This window comes from Mugil cephalus, chromosome 11 (assembly GCF_022458985.1).
Source record: "Mugil cephalus isolate CIBA_MC_2020 chromosome 11, CIBA_Mcephalus_1.1, whole genome shotgun sequence".
NCBI lineage: Eukaryota > Metazoa > Chordata > Actinopteri > Mugiliformes > Mugilidae > Mugil > Mugil cephalus.
This window is the reverse complement of record NC_061780.1, coordinates 6,608,056-6,634,160: the sequence shown is the minus strand read 5'-3', so window position 1 is coordinate 6,634,160 and position 26,105 is coordinate 6,608,056. Positions and strand designations below refer to the sequence as shown.

Here is a 26,105-nt window from a genome sequence, read left to right as displayed (position 1 = left end):
GCCTTTATCAGCCAAATCCTCTAGCAACACAAAAGTTTAAATCTAGATTGTTTCGACTGAAAAAGAGAAAGATATTCTGAGTTGGAAACACTATAATTAGGGCTGCCACAAACGCACACTGTAAGCGGAAGATAGTCCGACTAATGTCTAATGTTTTGCTTTCTATTCAAATTTACCGAACAGCTGGATTTCTTTCGCGATAAACCTCAACAGTATAGCTTAACACCTGGAGATAAATGGTTTGTGGCGCTAATTTCCCCCTCATGTGCCATTAAAGCTTAGCAGAGGACGCCATTAGAAGAGCAGCAGTCGAACTTCAAACAATGGAACATGATGGCTATAGTGACACACTGTAAACATGAAATTTCAATTAGTTCCCTCTAAATGTTTCTATAAAGGTGAAGAGAAACTCTTTTACAGACTATGAAACATAATCTCAGTTGCCTTAAGATCAACGCTGCAGTTAAACGGAGATTGTAGAATAAAATTTTACTACAGAAATGGAATGTCAGGGTGCCATTTGACTGCTATACCCTGATGGCCGCACCAACAACTCCAATCTATATACATTCACTTGCCACTTTATTAGGTAAACCTGTTTAATTGCTTGTTAAGAGTCAATCACATGACTGCAATTCAATGCATTTTGAACATGGCATGGTTGTTGGTGCCAGACGGGCTGGTCTGAATATTTCAGAAAATGCTGATCTACGGGGATTTTCGCACGCAACCATCCCTAGGGTTTACAGAGAATGGTCTGGAAAAAAAGAAAAAGATAAAATATCCAGTGAGCAGCAGTTGTGTGGATGAAAATGCCTTGTTGATGTGGGAGGTCAGAGGAGAAAGGGCAGACTGGTTGGAGATTGTTCCACTCGTCACAACCAAGGAATGCAGAATACCATCTCTGAACGTAAAATATTTCCAACCTTGAAGAAGATGGGCTACAGCAGCAGAAGACCACACCGGGTGCCACTCTTGTCAGCTAAGAACAGGAAACTGAGACTACAGTTCACACAGGCTCAACAAAACTGGACAATAGAAGATTGGAAAAACGTTGCCTGGTCTGATGAGTCTCGATTTCAGCTGCGACATTTAGATGTCAGGGTCAGAATTTGGCATAAACAACATGAAAGCTTGGATCCATCCGGCCTTGTTTCAACGGTTCAGGCTGGTGGTGGTGGTGTAATGGTGTGGGGGATATTTTCTTTGCAGACTTTGGGCCCCTTAGTACAAACTGAGCATGACAACTCATGACAATGAGTTTGACAAGTGAGATTGTGAAAGTGAAAAGTGAAGTGGAACCATTTTGCTGGCTTTAGTTCTTTTTTGGTTACGGTGTTTTCCTTTGCTTCTCTGACAGTCTGAACGTTGTGACTTTGTGCGCTTTTGCATACTGTGTTATTATACTGGTATTTAATTTTTTTTTCTTTTTTAGTATCATAGGAGGAAACCCCTAATTTCAAGCCATTTTGACCACATTTTCAATATTGTGCTGCTGTAAGCGAAAGTTTATTAAAATATAGTATAACACTGGTCTGTATACTGTATATAATTTTACGAATCAATAGCAGAATCATGGTAAAAATAACCACGCTATCCAGCTTGCCCTCGCAGAGAATGATGAAGTTCATTAGTATTCTGTATCTCCGTCTCTGTCTTCGGTAGTTTCTGTTAGCAATTAGATGGAGTAACATCAGTCTAATAAGAAAATAAAAAATGCAAACCAGAATTTAAACTGTTGCCTCAAACCACTTCTGCGCTCACCTCATCCGTTTCAGTCACACACCACTGGGCCACCTGTATCTGGAAGACGTATAGCTTTAGGAAACTACAGCAAATCAAAATATGACGCTGATTAGAATTTAGATGACGGGGAACTCACCAGTTGCCCTCAGATAGGTTGCATGTCCAAAACGTCTAAATAACAGAAATACAGTTCTATGATTAGGTGCAGCTTTGCCCAGTAAACGAGTCCTTAATGAATGTGCTTAAATCAAACAAGAGAGTACAGTGTCTTTTAATGGTTTGGATTTCATGGTTTCATGACTTGGTAAGGCTTTTGGAGGGAGTTTGCTTTTCACATCCAAAATAGACACAAAATACATGATTGATGCAAACTTGGACACACCTCATTCTGATGATAATGACATGGGTCGTGGCTAACATGGCCACCACAACCAGCAGAAATACTCCAGCAGCAATCATCTTTGGTAAAATCACCATCTGTTCTTTCTTTTCTGTAAGAGTTAAGGCACGCTCTGTGAAAATAATAAAAGAAAAAACTTCAGCGTAAATATAACTACCATTACTTGAGGTGAAGATGTTTAGTCTTAATAGAGGAATAATGAATTTTGATGAGTTTAATTTAGGAGAAAGATTTTATTAACATGCTTCATTTACGCACCTTGAACAATAAGTTTGGTGGTTCCTTCATATGATCCACTGGGAAAGGCTGAAATGATGCAGACATACGACCCTGCATCTGTCTTTTCTACACTCTTAATTATCAGTGATTCCCCTTCGATCTCCAGTCTCCCTTTCAGAGGAGATTCATGAATAACCAGTCCATATGCACTGTTGAAAACTATGAGGGTGGTTCTGTATCTATCTGATGACAGGACATTCCACTGAACGTGAGTAATACTGTTGAGAGTTTGTCCTTGGGTGAAGTTGCAAGGCAGGGTGACATCTTCTCCAAGGTATCCAGTCACTTCAGGCAACACTTTGATACGCTGTGCCTCAAGAACTGCCCAAAATAAACACACAGTGATCAGTTATCTACCTACTACTCAATCATAGGGCTGGGCGATACGTCAATATAAAAAATATATTGATATATTTTTTAATTAGATATGAATATGGAATTGGACCATATTGTATATATCATTATACGTAGCTCAAATTTGCACTATGATACTTTTTTATTTATTTTATTTATTGTTTGCACTGACAGACATACATTAAAAAAAGATCAATAAAGAAGAAAAAAAAATGTGCAGGAATGGGCTTATAAGCAACCTTTTAAACCTTTGAATAACTTTTCTTAAGACTTTACTAGAAATTGTACATGATAATGAGAGGTGAACTCAAAGTAACTTTGAAAAAAATAGGTAGAGAAGCAGAAAAACAAATTACTTTATACATAAGAACACCTGTTTGATACTTATTCACCTCATAAATTGTAAGAAGTTGTAATTGTTTAAATAGCGACTTCATTGGGGCTAGGTATTCTTACAAAATTCTTACAAAAGATTTCTGATATCTATGGATAGCTTATAAATAAGAAGAGTAGGTGCTGGCCCAAACTTTATTACAGTATGAGATATGAGAATAGATTAAACTGTAATACAAAGTTAGAAGTGTTCTTTTTTTAAAATGTTTTTAACCCTTTTTTCAATACCTAAAGATTTTGAAACCTTCCTACAAACAAATTCACAATGATTCTTAAAGCAAAGTTTTTCAGCGATGTAGACACCCTAAAACTTTGCTGATGAAACTTGTGCAAGTGCATTGTCATTGATATAAATTTAAACTTTATCTGCATTGTAATTCTTGTTTTTATTTCTGAAAATTATGAAGTTAGATTTTTTGACATTCAGTGATAACTTGTTTAACTTAAACCAATGGGAAAAACGGAGCAGTCCAGTATTTGCTTTAGCTATAAGGGAATCCAAATTCTTGTCGGTAACAAAGAGATTTGTATCATCAGCAAATAATATCGGTGACAATAAACTTGAAGCATCAGCAAGATCATTAACATATATCAAAAACAACAAGGGTCCTAGTATGGACCCTTGTGGGACACCACATTTTAGTACAGCCCGCTATGATTGGATACCATTGAAAACAACAAATTGCTCTCTGCTGTTTAAGTAATTAGAGACCCATTGTCAAACAATTGTTTTCTAAAACCATAGCATGACATTTTTGATAACAAAATTTTATGATTCACTGTATCAAAAGCCTTTGGTAAATCTAAGAAAATGCCAAAAGTATATTCATTTTTTTTCCAGTGCAGCAGAAATTTTTTCTCTGAAGTACAAAAGAGCCATATATGTAGAATGTTTTTTCCTAAACCCAAACTGATATTCAAACAAAATATTATTAGTAATAAGATGTTTCATGATTGTGCTATATACCAACTTTTCAAGAATTTTAGAAAAACAAGGCAATATTGATATGGGACGATAATTTGTGAATACACTTGCAACATGTCATATTGGCTTTGACTGTGACTAAACATTTGCTCTCATTTTGCGATAAAAATATCGGGATATATATCGTATATCAATATTCGGCCTAAATATATCGTTATATGAATTTTGGTCCATATCGCCCAGCACTACTCAATCAACATTTTATCCAGACACGTAGGTAACAGTGGAGAAGGGGAAAAGAAAAGATATTCTCTATAACGAGAGAAATCAATAACTAGTACTGGTAACTTCTCAATTCACATTTTATCCAGAGACATTATTTGTAATAGAGAAGCAGTGTACAAATTTAGGCTACATATTGTGGTATGGAGCTTTACAAATATTTGCATTTAAAGATCAAAATCAGGCTACTTTACTGTATCTTTGTATTGAAGAGGATTCACTACACATGCTGCGCAAGTGTTTTTCACAATGAAAGGATTTTGTCTTACCTGGTAAAGCAACACAAATCAAATTCAGCATTAGGAGAAGGGATTCGCTGCAGGTTTTCATCGTGCACAACAAGTATTTTTTGAATGTCATAATCTGCAGTCTAAACAGTTTCACTCATTTGTGTGTGTGTATTTATTCTTGACTCTTCCCGTTTCTTTTACCACAGGTGTTGTCTCATTCTGAATCGGCTCAGAGAAATGACAAGTGGCTGGTGACGAACAGACGAACAAACAGTGCAACGGGGACCTCATGTGGTCATATATGCTTTGCATAATAAAATGACTTCTGTGTTAATGCCAATCTTTTCATAAGATAATGAACGTTTTCAAGGGTGAAACATGTTCTACCCAGCTGGAGCTTAAATATTTAAATTGTTCCATGCAAACTTTACAAATATATGTTGCAGCCCTGACCATAAGAAGAAATAACCACAGGAATGAAATACAGTGTTGCCTCATCAGATGTTTATCTGCAATCAGGTGTACTGCAATGCTTACAGTCCCCTGAATCAAATATAACAAATAACAAAATGTGGTAATTGTAGCAAATACACAACGCATACATAAAATCTTTAAACACAAGTGCACTCCCGGATGGGAGGAAAAAGTGACACGTACACACGCGGACGTGAAAAATACAAATGAAACAATGCGTAACTCATCCTAAACGTTGCAAATGCATAGATATTTATGCCACAAAAATAGAACAGCAACGTATTAATATACATGGTGAGCTTTATCTGACCATGAGAAGAAATAACCAGCGGAGTGATTTACAGCGATGCCTCAATAGGTGTTTATCCGCAATGAGGAAGTTACCGCGATGTCTCCCTTGAGCGGGCGAGGCGGAAGTAATAGAGCTCAGATGTCAAGGCCATCGAGGTCGATTGCAGATCAAAAATGGATTGAGCATTTTACTCTACAACTTCTTTTTTAAGTAACATTTTAGCCATTTTTATATTATATATTTATCATATATGTCTAGCTAAATGCCATAACATTTTTAATTGTCCAGGCTTTATATTTTTAACTTATTTATATTCTTAACTTATTACTCTGTTTAACTTGTCACATATACACTGACAATTCTGATACAGATCCTCACAAAAAGCCCAAATGACTGTGTTTTTTTTGTCAACTGATGAAATGATGATTACTTTAGAATTATTGGCAAATTCTTTTAAGCAGATCCCTAAAACTCTATTATCATAGACTTACTGGGCATTGTTAGTTAAACTTGAAGCTACAGCAAAACCCTGGTGTATCACTAAGCATACCAACCTTTACACATTATTTTTCTAACTCAAAGTGGGATAAGGAGTTAAATAAGAATACTTCCTATACACCTTAGATTATTATACTGCAATTTACTGGAACTAGAATAAGTTGTTATAATTTACAGCAAGTAACAGCAGGTTAGAAATATGTTCACTCAAATGTGGGAAAACATTAAATCACTCAGTAACAAACCAACCAGTCAGCTTGGTTGCATGTTGGAAATTAAACAAGTTACACAACTCTCCTTTTAATGGGCATGTTTTATTCCCCAAACGCTCTATCTTGCTTTCATCAGGGTGGCGTTTCCTTAACTCTCAATTAGAGGGCTTAATTTCTTTGAGCTTTCACCAGAAGGCTCCTGTAGAATTGTACTGTCTGTGTTGAAATAACAGTGTAGGACGTCACAAGAATTCAGACACGTGCAATGCAAATGCAAGTATGGCTTATATAAGGTTTATTTCACAGCTTGGGTAAACCTTGCAGTGTAAATCAACAACTATATACTGTTGCTGTGCATTTTAGAAAATGTTTACATCAGCTAAATACAACAATAGTGATAAATTAAACATGAATTAATTTCACCTATTAGTGGTGCACATTAAATTCTTGTAACTTAAAACTTGTAACAGCAAAAATAACATTATATCTTCTACCACAGTTTTGAATTATGTCAAAATCAGATACACAGAAAGAAAGATTAAAAAATTTCAATGATCACAAGGCTTCAGATTATTAATAATGCATCTTTCATGTGTACTTTTCTTACCCCGCAATTCACCACCAAAGCAACAAATAAGAAACAATAAAACATTTAAAGAGGTCATCTTGGTCTCTTTGGCACCACCTATGGCTATGAGTAGTAATGCAGGTGTGTTTGTGAACCATGCTTTCCTGAGTCACAAACTGTGTAGGAATGTGTAGAAATTGTTCAGATTCTGTGATCTAAACTTAGCTGTTCACAGGGGCACTAAACAAAATGATGCAATAAAATGTTTCTATCTGCTGCGGGGCGCTGAACCTGACAGAAATGTTACAAACAGCAGGAGTCCATGTTTCTAATGCCACTGCCCACATTGATTTCTACATTTTTTCATAAAACCTCCATATTTCTATTCCCCTTGGAAACTCATCCACCACCTGATGTTTTCCTGACGTGGACAACAGAATATATACTAATCTAACCAGCATTTAAAAGGATCATTTGGTGATAATATTTTCAGCTCTGAACAATTAATTATTAATTATTTTATCATACGTTTGTCCTCATTTGATAAACAGTGATGCATCTAAATAAAACTCTTTGAGGCTGCCACTTTAAAAACTACTGCCGCTGATCATGTAACTGCCTGTCCACTGGTTCTCGGCCTACCTGAGTAAGATCAGATTAGCTAGCTTACTGTAAGGGCAGGAACCTCACTATTAAACGACCGTCAGCACATCTGGTTTAATTAACTAGAGAGACCACAAACAGTCACAAAGAGAAGCAAAAGAAGCGCAAAATGCCACATGCAACATGACTACAAATAAGGGAGTATAACTGTGAAATTTTGCTCATCCCTCCGCCCATCAGCCTCATGTTGTTATCTTAACAAACGTAGGTCATGAATGTTTGTCCCAGTGGCTCATTCTCAGCAGTACGGCAATGATGCATCTAGAGTTTGAAAATGTTCCATTGTTTCTATTCACGTCTTACTGATCAGATATGGAGTCTTTCAAAATGCACTCTCTTCACACTGCAGTGTCTTATCTTTCTCATCTGTTTCCTGTCTTGACACAACTCTTCATAAGAGAATTCAGAAACCAAAGAATTGGTTAAGATCTGTAAAAATGCAAAGTTTTATTAAGCTACAATAGATTAAGCAAACGTAGACAGTTTGCAGGACTGCGTGCTGGCATTTCTGTCAAAAGGACTTAATTCCAATCTAAGTATATAGTATTGCTGTTACATAAACAAATTTCGTACTTACTTGCTGACAGAATAATTGAAAAATAATAAAAAAATCAAATAAATAAATACAAGCCCCTGACTGATTTTTTTTAAACAGCAACAAACTCACTTATCTCTCACAGTGTAAGTCTAGTAGACATATCACAAGTGTGTGAGCCTCAGGTTTAACATTTCACACCCACAAAATCACACTTTCAGGAAATGCTGGCTGAAAACCAGCAGTTGGCAGTGACTGTTAGTAATGTTCACCATTACAGCAACTATGCAAACCATATTTTGTCACCTCTGTGTTTTTTTTCTTAAAGCAGCCTCAGACTGCAAAACATGCAGACTGCAGTGTGGCATGAACATATAGCAATATTGTGCATAAACAGGCCCAGCAGACACATTACTGGGTCAGGTTAAGAGACTCCAAATATAAGTATAAGTGTAGAATTGGACAACCCACGGCACTATGCAGTACACTGACATACAATTCTTGTTTTTGGTTTGAAGCTGCCGTGGAAAGTTTCCCGGAAGAATTCACAATTAGAGGCACTTTTTGTCACTTCACCTCAAGCCAGTATTAAACAGTCATAGTGTTTTTTGCACTCCAAAGTTATTTCTGCATTAGTTGTACAACTCTCTATGTTTATCTTGCTTTCCACCTTCCTCTTTTACGTTTAACAAAGCAACAACTGGAACTTTGTGTAACCAATGTCATAATCAATGTATTGTGAGGAACAGCATCTTTCTTCCAAGCAAACTAACTGTTATGGCCACACTCAAAACCTGCAAGGCCATGTGAACCCTGCAAGTCTGTCTTTGCAGGTTGCACAAAATTTTCATAAATTATAATTATAAAAGGAACTAGGAGGTACAGGTACAAATTTACTGAGTGATTTGCAGATTTTTTAGTTTTTCTCTAGCACTGACTTTTGAGTCTTTATTGAAATCTTAATGACTAGAATGTACAGCCATGGTGACTATTTTTTTTTAATCTTGCAACACCACAAGACCCAAATGTCACTGCCGTTATATCCAAACACTGAAGAAGCTACAGCGGTTTTATTTTAGAAGCAGGTGATTAGGATCTGAGATGTTCAATAAATGATACCATGATTACAGTGAATGGGATCTGCTGAGAGACTTCTGAGCACGAGGACTACATTTACGATCGCTTCCATGTACAGTGTGTCTCATTTGGGCAGTTGACGTGATACTACAACCTCGGAGTACGTGACATCATCCGCATGCTCAGTGTCTCTGTCTTTGCTCCTGGATGCAGGAGAAGCTTCTTTGGATGGTTTGAGCTTGACGTCAGAGTAGACCACATCCTATGAGTAAGAGTGCGAGAGAGTGGTGGTTAGAGGAGGCTCTCATGTGCAATAATCTGCTCCTTCTTACTACCACAACTGCATAATTTAAATTATATTTGAATGGAAGGGATTCAACTACCAAGCTCACCTCCTCTCTTATTATAACAGATGGTCTGGCCACGTCTCTCTCTGGACCAGTTGTATCTGAAAGACACACACAAGCTTTTGGTCAAAGGACCTGAAACAAAACGGCAAATGGATAAAGTATCGAGGGTTGATTAGAAATTGAGTCAGGGGAAACTTCTCACCTATGAAGACACGATGCCTGACCAATGAGTTACGTCTGCATAAAGGAATCAAAAGGGCCATTAGTTCTGATTGAAGTGAGAAGGCAGGGCCGCAGATACAGTTATTATTATTATTGATCCATTTGAGACATTTTTTAATTCAATAATTGTCTGGATCATGTCACTACGAGAAACTTAAATTCCACGCTAAATTATATTGGTTTACTTTATGTTTGGATTATGTGGATTTTTGTTTTTTGGTCCCTGAAATGTGACTGGGTCACCAACACGAACAAACCTACCTCCTGATGTACATGAGGTAAGCTATGGCCGCCATGATCACGAACAGCAGCACAACAACAACCACCACAGCAGGAACTATCCCTGCTGCTGACTGCATCTTCTCTGTGAGACGAAACACAACTGTGTGTAGCTCATGAAATTATTTCAAGTCATGTTTGCATATTAGGTATTAGTGTCAGATTCACAGTGGACTCTTATTTGGTTGCAAGAAAATGATTAGTGCTGTAATTAGTATAGTTCAGAAGCATAATGTTACACAGCAACATCTTGGGGCAGAGATCTAAGTCCTTGTGTGTGTGTGTATTTGTGTGTGTGTATGCAAAAGCTGGTTTAACATTATTTTCAGATGTATTGACTAATGACAAATGGATTAGAGATAAAAAAATTCTTATCAATACAATACAGACTCAATTATGTTCCCTGTTGTCTTGAGAATCTTGGATAAAAAAATTTCCCTGCGGCGATCAATAAAGTGATCTTGAATCTTCATCATGCAGAGTTTTAGTCAAGTCATAAAAATAAACATAAGACACAGTTTTTGTGCTGATTGTTTAGTTTGTGTTGGCTACTATTTTTTTTTTTAAAGTTGGTACTTCATATTATCACTTCATAAGTTTGTACTCACCTTGAACAATAAGTTTGGTGGTTCCTTCATGTGATCCACTGGGAAAGGCTGAAATGGAGCAGACGTACGACCCTGCATCTGTCTTTTCTACACTCTTAATTATCAGTGATTCCCCTTCGATCTCCAGTCTCCCTTTCAGAGGAGATTCATGAATATCCAGTCCATATGCACTGTTGAAAACTATGAGGGTGGTTCTGTTTCCTGGTGACAGGACATTCCACTGAACCTGAGTAATATTGTCGAGAGTTTGTCCTTGGATGAAGTTGCAAGGCAGGGTGACATCTTCTCCAAGGTATCCAGTCACTTCAGGCAACACTTTGATACGTTGTGCCTCAAGAACTGCCCAAAAATAAACACATGGTGATCAGTGATGGAGAAAGAAACACAGTATAATGTACAATATACCACATCTAACTAACTACTCGATTTACATTTTATCCAGATATATAGAAAACAGTGTACAGGCTATTTTCTGATATAGTGGAGCTGTACACAAATATAGAACTAGACAAGACATATTTGTATGTTGGTATAAAAGGGGAAGTTTTACGACATTTCATTTTATTTTACTATATTCGGATTTATGAGTCTTCAAGATATTAAAATTTTAAAGTTTAAAAACATTAGTCTTACCTGACACTAATGTGATGTAAACCAGCCTTATCAGGAGGTGAAATGGTCTATGGCAAGTTTTCATTGTGCACAACTACAGTCGGCGGACAAAAAAAAGGGAAAAAAAGAAGAAAACAAGAAAAAAACAGCTTACAAAATTCAAACAGTATTCCGATTTTGTACTTCAGCTTTCAAGTTTACGTGAAGGGAACTCATAGAAGAAAACGTCAGTGCGTATAGTCCCTGGTTCGCAAATCGACGACTTAAACAGGCAGAAGTGGCAACAACAGGACTAAAGTCTCAATATATATGGCACAGACTGAAAACCGTCTGTAAAGAGGAACAGCAGCTGAGTCAGCAGACAAACCGCTCTCTCAAAACGACGAAATTCTCCGAGCTATAATTATTACAGTCGTTTTAAGGTCACTGGAGCGTTTCGTCCACTCTGCGTGAATCTATCCATGAAGTACAAATCGTAACTCCGCGCCGCTGTTTAATTTAGACAGAAATGAAGCTTACCCATGCAGGAAAAGATGGCAGGCGGGAATCATTTTCCAACTCATGCAGGTTGTTGAAACTGTGCCAACAGTCTATCGTGTCGATCTTTTCTCTTCAGGTGTCCAAGTGTGATTTCTTAGTTTTATGGGTAGATTTCCGATGACAGTACAGAATACACCTCTGTGCTACTTTCCACACCGTATCATGCGCAACAGTGATCTCGTGTGGTCAAAGCATGTTAATGTGGAATAGTTACACTTCCTTTACTGGGTTCACTGAAGCGATTGTATGCAAAAATAAAATTATTGTAAACTGTGCTGTAAATATGAAATTCACAACGATCAAAATATTATAGTATCACAACAAGACTCCGTTTTGATTTAACGTTCCCCTTTTTACTCATGCTAATTGAGACATTTGTTGCCTTCTATTATCTGATGTTTATTGCTTATACAGTTGCACAAATGATAAGTGCCTTTGTTCCCCTTTACATGAAGGAGGAAGTTGTGGAAATAAAGTCAAATTAACAACAGTTACTGAATGCTGAGGGGGGAAATGCTCATCTCCGTCATATGCTCATGTGAGGTTCTGTGTGTGTGTCATGCCCAACACGATACACATGGAGGAGAACATTTAAACAGAGGATGAGAGAGGGGGAAACGAGTAGTTAAAAGTCAAATGCTTTTTCAGATATTACATTTAGCGTGACATGAAATAGAGAATTGGATCTTTTCTTGACGTGTGTCTCTCTAAATTGTCTGTGAAGGTTCTCAGTCATCCAGGTCATGGTAATCCAAAAAAGCGTTGAATAAGGTCAGCTGGACTTGTAGAATTTCTTGAAGACGTTTCGCCACTCATCCGAGTAGCTTCTTCAGTTCTGATGAACTAGTGGGAAATTGAGGTTTAAATAGGAAAAACTCTGTGGGTAGCACCCACCAGAAACTTGCTTGACCAGAAACTGGGGTCACTAATTACCATAATGGCTGATACTTACCTGTCCTTGAATGGGGGGAACTGTGTGCCTAGGCTAACTTACCCTATGAATAGAGCTCTAACGAGGCTATTGTCCATGGGAACCTGGAGGCTCAATGTGTGAATGTTGTTGAAACTTCTTGGGGACAGAAGTCAAAACTGAATTATAAATAGTTGGTAAATTAAATCTCAGTCCACCTCCTCTGTTTAGAGAAGGTTTCTCCATTTTGACATAGATGGCTTCCTTCTACAAGTCCAGCTGACCTTATTCAACGCTTTTTTGGATTCTCTCTAAATTATTGTTTGCATTTTTGTTTATAATCAGGTCTGCAGATCTGTGGTTCATGGCCTGAGAGTGGTCCCAGCGGTTGACAGCGTGCTCTATTTTTGCTACATGGGCTGTGATGTGGTCTTTTGTGGGTGTCGATGATGCTCTGTCTCATCTGGGTCTGTAAATGCTTGCGCTTAAAAGGAGATGAAATTAATAACAGAAGATCAAAACATAAATACACCGTCCTACATTTGATCTTGATACATCCATCTCACCACTGATAAAACACACAGCTTCACAGCTAATGTGACAGAATGAACTCCTGCAGTGGCTCCTGGGCTTAGTGGGGTTTAGTAAGTATTAGCACAAAGACATATGAAACATGTTGATTTTAACATCAGAGAAACCTTACTTGTTAAATGCAGTAGTCATCCACAGTGATTACCAATGCTCTGCTTCTACTTTTTTTTGTTTTGTTTGAGAACTGTTCCAGACACGTTTAATATAAAATATCCAAACGGTGCTAAGAGTCTTCAACGTCAACTGACTTTAAAGTTCTCTTTGGCATCAGTTCCCTTTGGCAATATTAGTCTATACTGTACTCTACTTTGAACAATAATACATCAATCCCCAGCTTATTGTTTGTTTTGTTTTTTTCACTTAGATTAAGGAAGTTATAAAAAGGAGGCAGTATGCTATGCTTAATGATCCTATGAGTTCATTTCTGTTTTGCTGACAGTTCTTTACTTTTATTTAATGAATCTTTGGTAACACTTTCTATGAAGGTTGTATTTATAATGCCCTATGAATGCACTCATAATGTTTTATAAGGTGTCTATAAAGCATTATAATGGTCATTATTACCATCTATACATATTCACAAGTCGTCATAACTAACTTCATGATGCATTATGACAACTGGTTATGAATGATTATAATTTTAATCTGAATAGTGCATTATAAATATGTCAATATCTGCCTAGTCACTTGTTAATGTTATGATGCATCATAACTACTTTGCTTTGCTAAATGTGCATAGTGATGCATAATGAGTTTTGACTTCGCCTATAGTGCTTTATATCTGTAGTTATAAGTATATGTAATAAAGTTATAATAATGTATACATCTCTCTACAGCACACAGTCATAAAAAGCTATGCAATATCATAAGTGCTATTTGTCAGCGCTAATTAAAGTGACAAGAATATGACACTATTATTAACAGATATAAGTTACTATGAGTAATTAAAAGGTGCAATGAACTAAGTACCGAGTCTGGCATCTTTACCCCATATGCACAATGTTAATATCATAGGTGTTATTTGTCAGCTTAAGGTAAATTAGTGCAAATGAGGTGTTGTGGATATAAGACTATTATAAACAAATATGAGGCACAATGAAATGAGAGCCTGGACAGTAAAGACAAAAGGAATGCATTTAGTTCACTTTATTTTCATTTAAACCAACACACATAATCAGAATGATTATCAATGTTCTGAGCACATTACACAAACACATGAAACAGGCCACAAAAGTGGCACAGCGTGGTCCTAGAGATGTGTCTCTTAAAAGTGCCTTTGGGTTGGTGAGGTGATTCAGGGTCAGAGGTCAGGAGATGGTTTGACAGCAACTACAAGAAGAACAGAGGCAAATCTTTAGTGCTCTAGCTGGGTTTGTTTTTATGCAGAAAGGTTTGATTGAAAACACATAAGCAGATCACGTTTTTTTGTTTAAAGCAGCGTAATGAGACATTGTGTTACCGCATATCGTGCAGGCACCGCAGATTACCCGTAGATGGCTTAAGCTAGCTACACGAAAGTTACCGAAAGTTAGAAATCATTGCTTTAATATGTAAACGATGTGCTTCATGTAAGCAAAGTAAGACATTAGCTCACAAAACATTAGCAGGACAGAGAGACGACCTACCTGTCCTGGAGAGGACTCAGCGGAGAAAGGAAAGAAAAGACGCTTTACGACTAGTATATACGGTCAATGCTTTACGACAGTGGGAGGAGCTGGGGACGGAGGTGGGTGGGTGGGGTCTGAGGTCAGGGGTCATGGACTAAAGACTGACATTTCTACAACAATAATAATATAAATAAAAACGATATTAAAATAATATCTGACGGCATTCAATAAAGGCGGACATTTCTAGCGATCCTGTATAAGAGACCGATATAACAAATAACCATTAATTTTTTTTTCGAATCTCAAAGTGCCGAATCCTGCAGCAAAATTGACGTTACATTAAAAACCGAAATAAGACCATTACAAATCTAGTCTAAATGAAATAAAATCAAACCTCTTCATTGCGCAGTGTCACATTGACAGTCGTCCTCATAGCACGAAATAACTTCCAACTGAAATACATCAGTTTGAAATTCGTTTCGAGCGGCATGAAAATTTGAGAAAAAATCGGCAGGCACCAAACAATAGATTAATTTTCGTGACAGTTTCACATCCACCGTGACACCGCTTCTTTATAAAGGGTCGCTAGAAATGTCCGCGTTTATTGAATGCCATCAGATATTATTTTAATATCGTTTTTATGTATATTATTATTATTGTAGAAATGTCATGCTTTAGTCCATGACCCCTGACCTCAGACCCCACCCACCCACCTCCGTCCCCAGCTCCTCCCACTGTCGTAAAGCATTGACTGTATGAACTAATCGTAAAGCGTCTTTTCTTTCCTTTCTCCGCTGAGTCCTCTCCAGGACAGGTAGGTCGTCTCTTTGTCCTGCTAATGTTTTGTGAACTAATGTCTTACTTTGCTTACATGACGCACATCGTTTATATATTAATGCAATGGTTTTGAATGGTTTCAATCATTAAACGCAAGATAATGAAAACGATCTAATTTGTGAGGGAAAACTAGCCGTGTCCGGTAACTTTCGTCTAGCTAGCTTAAGCCACCTTCGTGTAATCTGCGGTGCCTGCACGATATGCGGTAACACAATGTCTCATTACGCTGCTTTAAACAAAAAAACGTGATCTGCTTGTGTGTTTTCAATCAAACCTTTCTGCATAAAAAAGCAAACCCAGCTAGAGCACTAAAGATTTGCCTCTGTTCTTCTTGTAGTTGCTGTCAAACCATCTCCTGACCTCTGACCCTGAATCACCTCACCAACCCAAAGGCACTTTTAAGAGCCACATCTCTAGGACCACGCTGTGCCACTTTTGTGGCCTGTTTCATGTGTTTGTGTAATGTGCTCAGAACATTGATAATCATTCTGATTATGTGTGTTGGTTTAAATGAAAATAAAGTCAACTAAATGCATTCCTTTTGTCTTTACTGTCCAGGCTCTCATTTCATTGTGCCTCATATTTGTTTATAATAGTCTTATATCCACAACACCTCATTTGCACTAATTTACCTTAAGCTGACAAATAACACCTATGATATTAACATTGTGCATATGGGGTAAAGATGCCAGACTCAGGACTTAGTTCATTGCACCTTTTAATTACTCATAGTAACTTATATCTGTTAATAATAGTGTCATATTCTTGTCACTTTACTTAGCGCTGACAATTGGCACTTATGAAATTGCATAGCTGTTTATGACTGTGTGCTGTAGGGAGATGTATACATTATTATAACTTTATTACATATACTTATAACTACAGATATAAAGCACTACAGGTGAAGTCAAAACTCATTATGCATCAATATACACATTTAGCAAAGCAAAGTAGTTATGATGCATCATAAAATAAACAAGTGACTTGGCAGATATTGACATATTTATAATGCACTATTCAGATTAAAATTATAATCATTCATAACCAGTTGTCATAATGCATCATGAAGTTAGTTATGACGACTTGTGAATATGTATAGATGGTAATAATGACCATTATAATGCTTTATAGACACCTTATAAAACATTATGAGTGCATTCATAGGGCATTATAAGTACAACCTTCATAGAAAGTGTTACTGAATCTTTTTATGCCTTTTGGAGAATTTTGAGATTGCATTCTACTTTTGTCTTCCTTAAGTGACAGGCAACTCCCCTACACAATCTCTGACCACCACTGAAGTGAGACCAGATACTGGAAAATGTGTAAAAAAAAAAAATAAAATAAAATATATATATATATATATATATATCTTAACAAGCAGCACAACTTTTTTATTTCATATTTCAATTTTGTTTTATCGCGTGAACTGTAACAGACATTGGCTTCTACTGAGGTATTTCCTCAGTTTGATGTTACAGTATTGACAGACAAGAGTGGAGACATTCAGAAAAGGTGTGGTCAGCCCAGTGTGGATTGTGGTGACTAAAAACTGCATCAAAGTCATAATGAATGCTCGACAGAGAAACTTTTTGTGACCCAGTAGGGAAACTCCAACTCTAAGCAACTAGCCATCTATCAGCCACATATTCACTGTCAGCTTGAGGCCAAAGTGTATCAGGACCAAACTAAACACGTACACCCACATATACTCCATATACTCAAGGACAAAAATAATGGTGATGAATTATGAGTTCATTTTAACTAAACCACAATGACCCTTGGTTTAATACAGAGGACTATAAGTGCTCTATTAGAAAAATACATTTCACATTTCACATTATTTCACAATAGCAACAGGTTAGACAATTTGTTTTTATCTCAATGTGGAATTCTCCAGAAGGAATCACAAGCTGCAGCATCAGCGTCTGTTGGGTCTACATAACATTTGATTTTGTTTATTTATTTGTTTATCTTTTCTGGGTGATATTTAATTGGAGGCCACAGTCAGAAGTTGAGGTCACTGGACTGCAGCAAATCTGAGAATAAATACACAACAGTGTAAATTAACGGCAAAAAGGGTTATATGAATAGTAGTTAAAGTCAAACAATATAGAAAATAAACTATTCCATAAACTATTCATAAACTATTAATCTCACAGCTCCTACTTTACCTCTCGTCATATTAACCTTCTCAGAGCGAGCGTGCTGATGACCAACACTGAGAACGACCAGCAGGGAGCAGCACAGGATGCTTCATGGAGCAAAGAGCACAACAATCATCATTGGAAATGTGAACTGATAGCACAAAGTGTGCAAAGCTGACAAAAAAACATAAAAGAAATCCATTTAATTACCTCTCAGATAGATAATGGTGGAGTTTTCCATCATTGTGACCAAATTACTGGCAGTGCAAGTGTAATTCCCGATGTTTTCCTCCCCCAGTCTCTCTATAATATACGAGGAGGTATTCACTTGTGTCTCGTTGCCATTAAACAACCAGCTGAAGTTTGCTGGTGGAACAGAGTCTGCTGTGCACTGCAGCATCACTCTGTGGCCAGGTGAGGCTTCTGCTGGTCCAATAATTGAAATGTTATGTGGTCCAACTGTACAGATAAGAGGTGTGTTAGCTTGCATCTATAAATAATTAAAAAGGATCAGCAGTAAACGTCTGAATGCACATGCACTTTTCAGTTTAAAATGAGAGTTTGAGGAATAGTGGGTGTACACCAAGTACTCACAGTTGACCGTGAGATTATAGCTGGCAGTCATGGAGCTGACTGGGTTGCTGACCCGGCACTGGTACGTGCCGTGGTTGGAGCTCTGAACAGGTCGTATGAACACAGCTCTCTTGTCTATGGAGAAGCTGACTCTGTCACTGGGCGGAAGAGGATGGCCATCTTTTAACCACACCCTCGTGCTGATTGAGCCGGAGGCCTCACATGTGAGGTTGGTTGAGCTTTTGTCTTCAATCAGGGTGGCTGCAGGGCTGCGGATGGTGGCTCCGGTTATCGGTGCTGGCAGCGCATGAAAAACAGTCAGTGCATTTAAAGTGGAAGAAAAATGGTGGAAAACACGTGTTAGATATGAAATTGACTACACAGAAAGTCATGTCAGTGTTCGGTGTTCAGTGTTCGACAAACTATGGGGTTATTATCTATGAAATATGCAATTCTTAAATTTTTGGTGTAGAGGAATGAACCATATGCACCACCACATAGAGTGGATGTGGATACACTAATCAAGATGTTAATTATTAACATTTTTCTGTATCAAACTAATTTGCATTAAAAAAAATGTCAGATAACTTACATTAAGGGTGATATAGTGATTAAACACTAGAGATAAAACTGGACAGTAGAAGAAAACAGACCAACCAAAGTATTTACTACAGTGTTACTCTTTTATTTAATTAAATATTAAGGTTTTGTCAGGAGAGAAGAGTTGAGGATTCATTCAGTCAGGATATAAAATGAAGCAACTGACGAAGCACAAGCTTCACAAGATCTTTTCTCTTTTGACAACTGATTTTTGCCCCAGTGTCTCTGCCAGGATGTTACCCAGATGTCTCATCCATATTTTCTATAAAATTCACCTACAATGAATCTGTGAAACCTTCAAAACTGTGGCTGGTCTGCCATACTATTTTTTGCTATCCTTTCTTTCACTTTTTTAATCAAAGGTTTGGATGAAAAGTAGGACACCTACCAAACACATTCAGAGTGGTCGTGCCCAGTTTCTGCAGCCCTCCGTCTGGTATGATGGTGATGGTGTACTCCCCGCTGTCCTCCAACACCAGGCCTCTGAGCTCTAAGGCCCCCGTGGCCCTGTCTAATGAAATCCTGTCGGCATGTCCGGGATCAGTGACGTTGACGCTGGTGGAGGTGATGATGTTCACCCCTTTGAAGCTCCAGCTGACTGACAGGAAGGGTTTCTCAGGAGGTTTGAGGGTGGTGGTGAACTTCACTGCGCCTGCCACAGCTCCACTCAGCGGGCCTGGTGGTAATATACCCTCACCTACACACATGCCTAATTAACACACAAGAGGAAATGAAGACGAACACAGTCAAACATTGCTGTGAGATCTTAACAACAGCACATTTCTATGCCTCTTCAAATTATAAACTGACATTATTTCTACCTTTACCTGTTAAAATAAGCACCACAGCCGTCCAGGTGATGCTCTGGTCCATGGTGACTTCTTTGATGCTGAGAGTCACAGGTGTATCTGCTCTTTTATTGTCCCACTCCCACAACACAGGACCAGCACCAGCCCCCCATTCAGTAATAAAAAAGGAGTGTCTACACCACCACTGTGTACACGCCAAACTGCCTCAAGGTCTGTGTTTGTACAGAAGTTGATCTGAACCTTGAGATGAAGGATTTTTGGTTTTGTAGGACTGATCAAAAGGTTTTCAGATGCATCACAAATATTTTGCCGTTTTTTTTCCAGAGTTTACCTGAATTCTGACAAAACAACAAACTGAAACCAAAAAACAAACAAACCCTGAAACAAAAAAAGAAGAGGAAGTAAGAGCTGTCCAACAGTTCAACAAGTCACATGTCTTTGTACCTTGACATGATCTTGGTAATTAAATAGTTCCTGCTATCAGCTTATCAGACTTATTTACCGTCCTTCTTAGTGAAGACACACCAATACATCAGTGCTTTTGAAACCTCGGTATGGTCTTGAAATCTTGTGACCTTTTCCTTGCTTAATTTATTAATGTCGACCTCGAAACAAAGGAAAACGAGGAATTACTCAATTTAATTACTTATCATGAATATAAATGTACTGGACATGTCAATATTTGTAGCCGGGCTCTGAGTCATGGTGGTGGGGTGTTGTGCATCAGCTTTATGAGCTCTTCAGTAAGTGCTTTTTGGCCTCCTTCAGGGTTGTGTTTGAGTAACTGCAGTGAGTCGTGGCATTCCTTAAGGAGGATCAAAGACATCCTGGAGACTCTCAGCCTCCTTCAGACGGCTTCTCAAACACACCGCTGGTTTCAGTGTCTCTAGGCTGAACATTACCTGAAAACAATGTCAAGATTTCACGTAGTGTCTACATACAGTGTATCTTTGTTAAAATAACAAAATATGACTAACAAATGGGTTGAAACAATGAGGTATTCATGGTGTGTAGCATGTGTCTATAATGTATGGGAGGAGAAACTGGTCACCTGTTGTGCTTCTTAACCTCTCAACGACAAAGGGCTTTTGTAAGTGGTACTCATGGTGTAAATATGATAATCAGTCTGTATAGAGGAAGTTAAAATGACAGCAGTAATCCTCAGTGGGGTTCACTTGTGACCCCGTACAATTTTATTTGTGACTCCAAGTTGTGACCAAAGACTAATGATGTAGAGAGCGATATATACAAATGATTTTTTTATTCATTAAAACTGTGAAAATGGAATATTTTGGATGCTGTCCAAACATAAGTCATGAAGTATGTGTAGGCCATAAATCCAAATTCAGGGAAGAAGCAGATACAACTGGCAGAAAGTTCAAGTAAAGTTATCTCATGACAACTTAGAAGTTATATTTCTACCTCATGCTGTTCTTCACTAACGCCCTTTATAAAAAACTTGATTCCAAGACACCAGTCGAGTACATACAGTACTTAAACTGAGGTTTTATGTGATAGCAGTTGCATTCTTCACAAATGGCATCATCGTACATTCCTACAGTTCTCGATAGATTCAGAGAAAGAGACAAGAGACCACATACGGACAACAACCCAAAATGTCTCCTCCTTGACACCAGAACAGCAGCAGAAAAAATGACACGAAAAGACGAAAATTGACTGTTGTTGCGCGAAGTATTATAAAAATAAAAATAAAACATTATTGCGTCATCAACCTATTGTTTTTGTATTAACTGACCTCATTACATTTCAGACGGACTGTTAATATCAGAAGAAAAACTGTAATAAACACCAAGATGCTGAAAAGTCCTGTAAGACATTTTCCTTCATATATGTAGCCCTGCACATTTTAAAACAGTCAAAGAACATTACGATTAATGACTGTGGGCTTGCAAGAGAACAAAATATTGAGAAGAGAATGTAGACAGTAGAAACTAGTTTGACCTGTGATTTCTGTAGAGTAACTTATTTATCTGTAAGCTGTTAAATGAGTTAATATTTTACAGCTAAGAGCCACTGTTTTGTATCTTGGGAAACTTTTTACATTCAGATTCAGAAAACTCTGTTCTTAGAGGCAATCTAATAATATCAATTACAAATCATTGCCTTAATACAGAAAGAAAGAAAGAAAGAAAGAAAGAAAGAAAGAAAGAAAGAAAGAAAGAAAACAGTACTATAAGTAATATAAGATGTAACATGTAATATAAGTGGCAGTGTTGTATCATATAGAATTTTTGAGTAAGCCTTTTTTGTGAATTGTTATACATACAATATGAACATTAAATAATTCAACTTTTAACTTTGTTAAATGAGAAAATCTTGCAAGAGGTTGTCTAATTTTCAGGACCTCTAGTTTGTTATTTATCAAGTCTCACTTGTTGGTTTTACAATTTAGAGCAGGCATGTCAAACTCAGTTTGGCTCTGGGGCCGGATCCAGACTTTCTGTTCTCAGGTGGGCCGGATCAGCAAAAGAATGTCAACTCCAAATATTTAGCTTTGTTTTTCAGTACTATGCTTTATCATTCAGCCTACATTTGTAGCCTACCCTACATATTATAATCACGGATAACAAGGGATCTTTTCAAAACCAATGGGAAAAAAATGATTTTTCATGTTTGGCCGTGAATGTGTTAACAACTGGTTTATTTTAACAGTTGAGTGAATGCAGTTTTACACCTGAACCAACTCACCACACTAAACAAACTCAAGTGGGAGCTATAAAAAAAATATTTTCGCCTTAATTGTCATACTGCTTTGAAATAAATGAAAAAAGAAATACAAAATAAAATAAAATAAATAAATTAATAAAAAAGTTATAGCAGTGCATGGGCAATAGGATTAGACTACATCAGATCAAACTACTAGGCTGGGCCTACTGAGGCTGAGAATATACTGCACAATATTAATTGTCTTTAAAATGACATACTTGTCTTTATGATGAGTGGCGCCGAATATTAAACTCTTTGAACACTGTAACTTGCTGATTACATACCAAGCACACTGGTTTTGCATTCACTTCTGTGAATAAATACTTCTCGGTCCATTTCTCCTGGAAAACTCTGCACTCCGTGTCCACTCTTCTTTTTTTTGACAGTGCCATTTTGGGAAGGGTGTGTTGACCGATAACTTGTTTAGTAGTGGTGAATGGTGAAGCAAGATTGCCGGTTTATTTTTGCTTGGACACATCACGTTGCGAATGTTTATTTCCTGTGACTAACTCGTGTCAGTGCCGCATGCTTGACGTGAGCGCTTTTACACATTTACTGCCCTCTAGCGGCCGGAGGGAGCATTTGGTTTGTATTTATTTTAAAAAATCACAACTTTTAATAGAAATTAGCTAGAGACTCGCTTCTTTTTTTGACATACTCAGAAATTTATGCCGGGCCGGATTAAATGACCCAACGGGCCGGGTCCGGCCCGCGGGCCGTATGTTTGACATGCCTGATTTAGAGGAAGGCTAACAGCAGAACCAATAAAAATCAAGTGAAAATCAGGTGTTATTTACATAACTTATAATTTGGTACAAAGCAGACAGAAAGACTGAATGCAGACTCAGTGGCTCCAGAAAGCAGTGTGTGTAATGAATATTCACATCCTTGCTGTAGTTGCATTCATGAGTAGTAAGTGTTCCTGTCACTGAAGGATGACATGTAAATAAAAAAATGCTGATTCACCTTCACAACAAGATGAGTGTACACTAATCAACATTAACATCAGCCCTTTTTTCTAGAGTTAATATTTCACTAAATTGCTAATTTCTCTAAAGAGTGCTGATTGATATTTGGGTCCATCTATAATGTGCATTAAACTTTGCAAAAGGATGCAACCGCAAGCACATCAGTCTGTGTTTTACAGAGTCACTATTTGTTCTTAACCATCTGGTATTGTTGTGTAAATGGCGTTTCACCTGAACTACCCTTAAAATCTTAGACAACATCCCATGAGTTAAGTGTGCAGCAATTGTTGATGAATGATGTATATAAACAGATTATAGCTGAAATGAAGAACAACGTGTAATGTGAAGGAGGCAGTGGAGGGCTTGGATTGATAGATACAATAAAAACTAAATAAAATAAACAAGATTACTGATGTTTTTCAGTCTTTCCCAAATTGTTTATCCAAAACCAGCCATGGTCAAAAATGATGATTCACCTTCATCTTCAATAGTATTCATTCAACACACTTTCCACCTTCAGAAGAAGTGAATACAAGTCTTTCTCTGCTGTTCCTGAATTGCTAAATCTGAATTGATTTGATTAACATTTCATTTTTCAGAACATTGTTATGTTAAATGATTCAGTTATGTGATAAGAGAAAAGGAAGGTACGGAAGACAAAGTTTGCGATCAGTTAAATACTGACCTTAATATTGCTGTTGACATCTCCTCTGAATCTTGTACTGTCTTTAAAATGATTGAATGAAGTTACAGAAAAATATTGCTCAGTTGAAAATCACAGAGTTCTCTCTCTTCTTTCAGGGACAGAGGCAAGATGACAAAAGGGCAGTGACTACTCATGCAGAGAGTTTGGTTTTTATTTTGTGAAAGGTTTCAGGTCTTATTACTTGGAAGTTGCTGGTTTTTATTCTCTGCCTCTGAGTAGTTCTTCATTAATGTTTTATTCTCTTAACATGCATGATTAGATTTCAGCAGCTGATGTTTATGGCCGTGCATGGTAGAAGTGCAAAATGCCATCAGAGTTTTAATAAAAGTTTATTGTGCTTAAAATCTGATAAGACATTATCAGGCTTCAGTCGGGATTAAATAATAATAATAATTTCACCTGCTGAATGACACAAGAACAAAGAACTGTTTACAACATCTAGAAGCTCACATACTGCCAAGATTGGTAAATTAAAGTCACATCTGTAAGAAGTTACATCTGCTTTAGTGAATATATTTATATCGAAATTAGATAAAAACTGAATTGGGAAAATACTACAGGGAGAGAGGCAAATTTTTGTGGTCTTGTAATTGTTGGGGGTGTTAGGGTATTTAAATTTATACTACATATTTAAATTAAAACATTTTAGATCAGAAGCTTGTTATACGCAGACAAACTGCAGCATGACTCCCACTGAGGTCAGGACAGTGCAAACTTCACTGACATAGAACCACTGGTGGGAAGAGAGGAGTATGGATCAGAAGAAAAAAACTTTACTCTGTCTTTCTCTGCTTACAATGAAAAGTTTAAAGTTTAAAAAAAGTGCAAAGTGTGGACCTCAGAGGCTTCCAGACCATAATAGCATTACAGGAAGTGCAGGTGTACCTCCCTAGGCACCTCCCTTCCATCCCATGGATGTAGTGTAAAGTCCCATTCATCCGTTCAGCATGTGCTTGAATGTCCAGAAGAACACGGCCCTGGGCTGAGAGTCAGCAGAGCAGCTGAGAGACACTCTCTTCAAGTTTGGCTCCTGTCAACATCTGAATGATTGTTGGTTCGTTGGGTCTGAACAAATGAGGAAGGAGATCATTAAGAAGAAAAAGGAAGAAAGATTTATTAGAACGTGACAAATCATCGGCCAATACTCCAAATATACACGTATTAAAGGGCAGTCAGGAGTACTTACAGTAAACGTGGCACTTTCAGAACTGGAATCATTCCTGACTTTCTCAGTAATACAAAAACACTTCACCTTCCCACATGGTCACAAAAAAGGCATAAGACTAGTTTCTGGAATACCTTCAACTCAAATCATCAATTCAAGCAAAATACAATATCAAAACCATTAACTTAGATTTACCCCCACCAAGTTCAAACCTGATTAACATTCATCCAGAAAAGAAAGTCCTTCCAAAAATATATCAAATCTTTCTATACAATCTGACACAGCCCTATCCATACCTACATCCAAATGGGAAAAAGATCTGGCAATTGCTCCTGATGCTGACTTCTGGAACCACATCTGCAGAAACATTAACTCCATGTCTAGAAATGCAAATTTGCAACTTATAGTGCTATTCTCCTTGTTTTTAACATCAACAGGAGAAAAAACAAAAAGCAAACATGGCAGCCTCCACCTTGTTTTTAATGACTCGCCCCCTGTTTTTAATGCACTACATTCATTCACAAAAACAAACATACAGCAACAATGACTAAACGGCTTGTTTTCAGAAGTTTTGACAACTTCTTCATTTTCTCCTGAACACTTTTCTGTGAACACACTCTAGAGAAAGCCTTCTTCGAAAAAGAAACTTGAAACATTGCTATCTACCTGACGCTGTGAGTACTGAATGTCTTTGCTTAACTGCAGTTACATGATTTTAATCAACAAAGGTATTCACAGACTTCTCTCATGTATTAGTGCATGTTACCTCTATGGACTGATGTTGTTACCTTCCAACATGTCCTGTTACGGTTTGGATGTGAAACAAGTTAAATTTGGCAGACAACAATGTCAGATAAATGCAGGGAAATAAATATATCTCCCTTGGAAATGTAGAAAAATGTCAGTCTGAAACTGTGTGTGTTTAG

General features: G+C 37.4%; 3 protein-coding genes across 4 annotated transcripts; all 3 read right to left on the bottom strand.

Annotated features, from left to right (window-relative positions):
- Positions 1–1,029: 1,029 nt before the first annotated feature.
- On the bottom strand, positions 1,030–5,458 carry LOC125016552 (nectin-4-like). Of its 2 annotated transcripts, none has more exons than XR_007113702.1 (6): positions 5,394–5,448; positions 2,405–2,746; positions 2,129–2,258; positions 1,883–1,917; positions 1,765–1,803; positions 1,030–1,668 (listed from the first exon to the last, which is right to left on the bottom strand). XR_007113702.1 is itself a non-coding variant. In XM_047599095.1 (6 exons), exons 1-5 carry the CDS (start codon positions 4,737–4,739, stop codon positions 1,775–1,777), a joined length of 627 nt encoding a protein of 208 aa, XP_047455051.1. In that variant the 5' UTR covers positions 4,740–5,458; the 3' UTR covers positions 1,030–1,668; positions 1,765–1,774. The 2 variants fall into 2 exon arrangements, 1 of the variants encoding a protein (XP_047455051.1); XM_047599095.1 differs by having other exon boundaries at positions 4,649–5,458.
- An 899-nt stretch (positions 5,459–6,357) lies between these two features.
- LOC125015823 (nectin-4-like) lies at positions 6,358–11,699 on the bottom strand. The gene is made up of 7 exons (XM_047597813.1): positions 11,519–11,699; positions 11,021–11,093; positions 10,388–10,726; positions 9,762–9,864; positions 9,481–9,515; positions 9,321–9,376; positions 6,358–9,190 (listed from the first exon to the last, which is right to left on the bottom strand). The coding sequence occupies exons 2-7, from the start codon at positions 11,082–11,084 to the stop codon at positions 9,053–9,055; spliced, it is 735 nt and encodes a 244-aa protein (XP_047453769.1). The 5' UTR covers positions 11,085–11,093; positions 11,519–11,699; the 3' UTR covers positions 6,358–9,052.
- A 4,888-nt stretch (positions 11,700–16,587) lies between these two features.
- Positions 16,588–19,780, bottom strand: LOC125016532 (carcinoembryonic antigen-related cell adhesion molecule 6-like). Its single transcript, XM_047599065.1, has 6 exons — positions 19,632–19,780; positions 19,193–19,513; positions 18,226–18,501; positions 17,842–18,090; positions 17,659–17,738; positions 16,588–17,523 (listed from the first exon to the last, which is right to left on the bottom strand). Exons 1-5 carry the CDS (start codon positions 19,675–19,677, stop codon positions 17,665–17,667), a joined length of 966 nt encoding a protein of 321 aa, XP_047455021.1. The 5' UTR covers positions 19,678–19,780; the 3' UTR covers positions 16,588–17,523; positions 17,659–17,664.
- Between the last annotated feature and the right edge of the window lie 6,325 nt (positions 19,781–26,105).

Excerpts from the sequence above, each read along its gene's own strand:
- LOC125016552 (XM_047599095.1), bottom strand. The coding sequence starts at position 4,739 with ATGACATTCAAAAAATACTTGTTGTGCACGATGAAAACCTGCAGCGAA. Across the intron at positions 2,259-2,404 it reads CACCAAACTTATTGTTCAAG|AGCGTGCCTTAACTCTTACA; the intron begins GTGCGTAAATGA and ends TTATTTTCACAG. Across the intron at positions 1,918-2,128 it reads GTCATTATCATCAGAATGAG|ACGTTTTGGACATGCAACCT; the intron begins GTGTGTCCAAGT and ends TCTGTTATTTAG.
- LOC125015823 (XM_047597813.1), bottom strand. The coding sequence starts at position 11,084 with ATGAAAACTTGCCATAGACCATTTCACCTCCTGATAAGGCTGGTTTAC. Across the intron at positions 10,727-11,020 it reads TTACATCACATTAGTGTCAG|TTCTTGAGGCACAACGTATC; the intron begins GTAAGACTAATG and ends ATTTTTGGGCAG. Across the intron at positions 9,191-9,320 it reads CTGTTATAATAAGAGAGGAG|GATGTGGTCTACTCTGACGT; the intron begins GTGAGCTTGGTA and ends TCTTACTCATAG.
- LOC125016532 (XM_047599065.1), bottom strand. The coding sequence starts at position 19,677 with ATGGACCAGAGCATCACCTGGACGGCTGTGGTGCTTATTTTAACAG. Across the intron at positions 18,091-18,225 it reads CTATAATCTCACGGTCAACT|TTGGACCACATAACATTTCA; the intron begins GTGAGTACTTGG and ends TTATCTGTACAG. Across the intron at positions 17,739-17,841 it reads CACCATTATCTATCTGAGAG|CATCCTGTGCTGCTCCCTGC; the intron begins GTAATTAAATGG and ends TGCTCCATGAAG.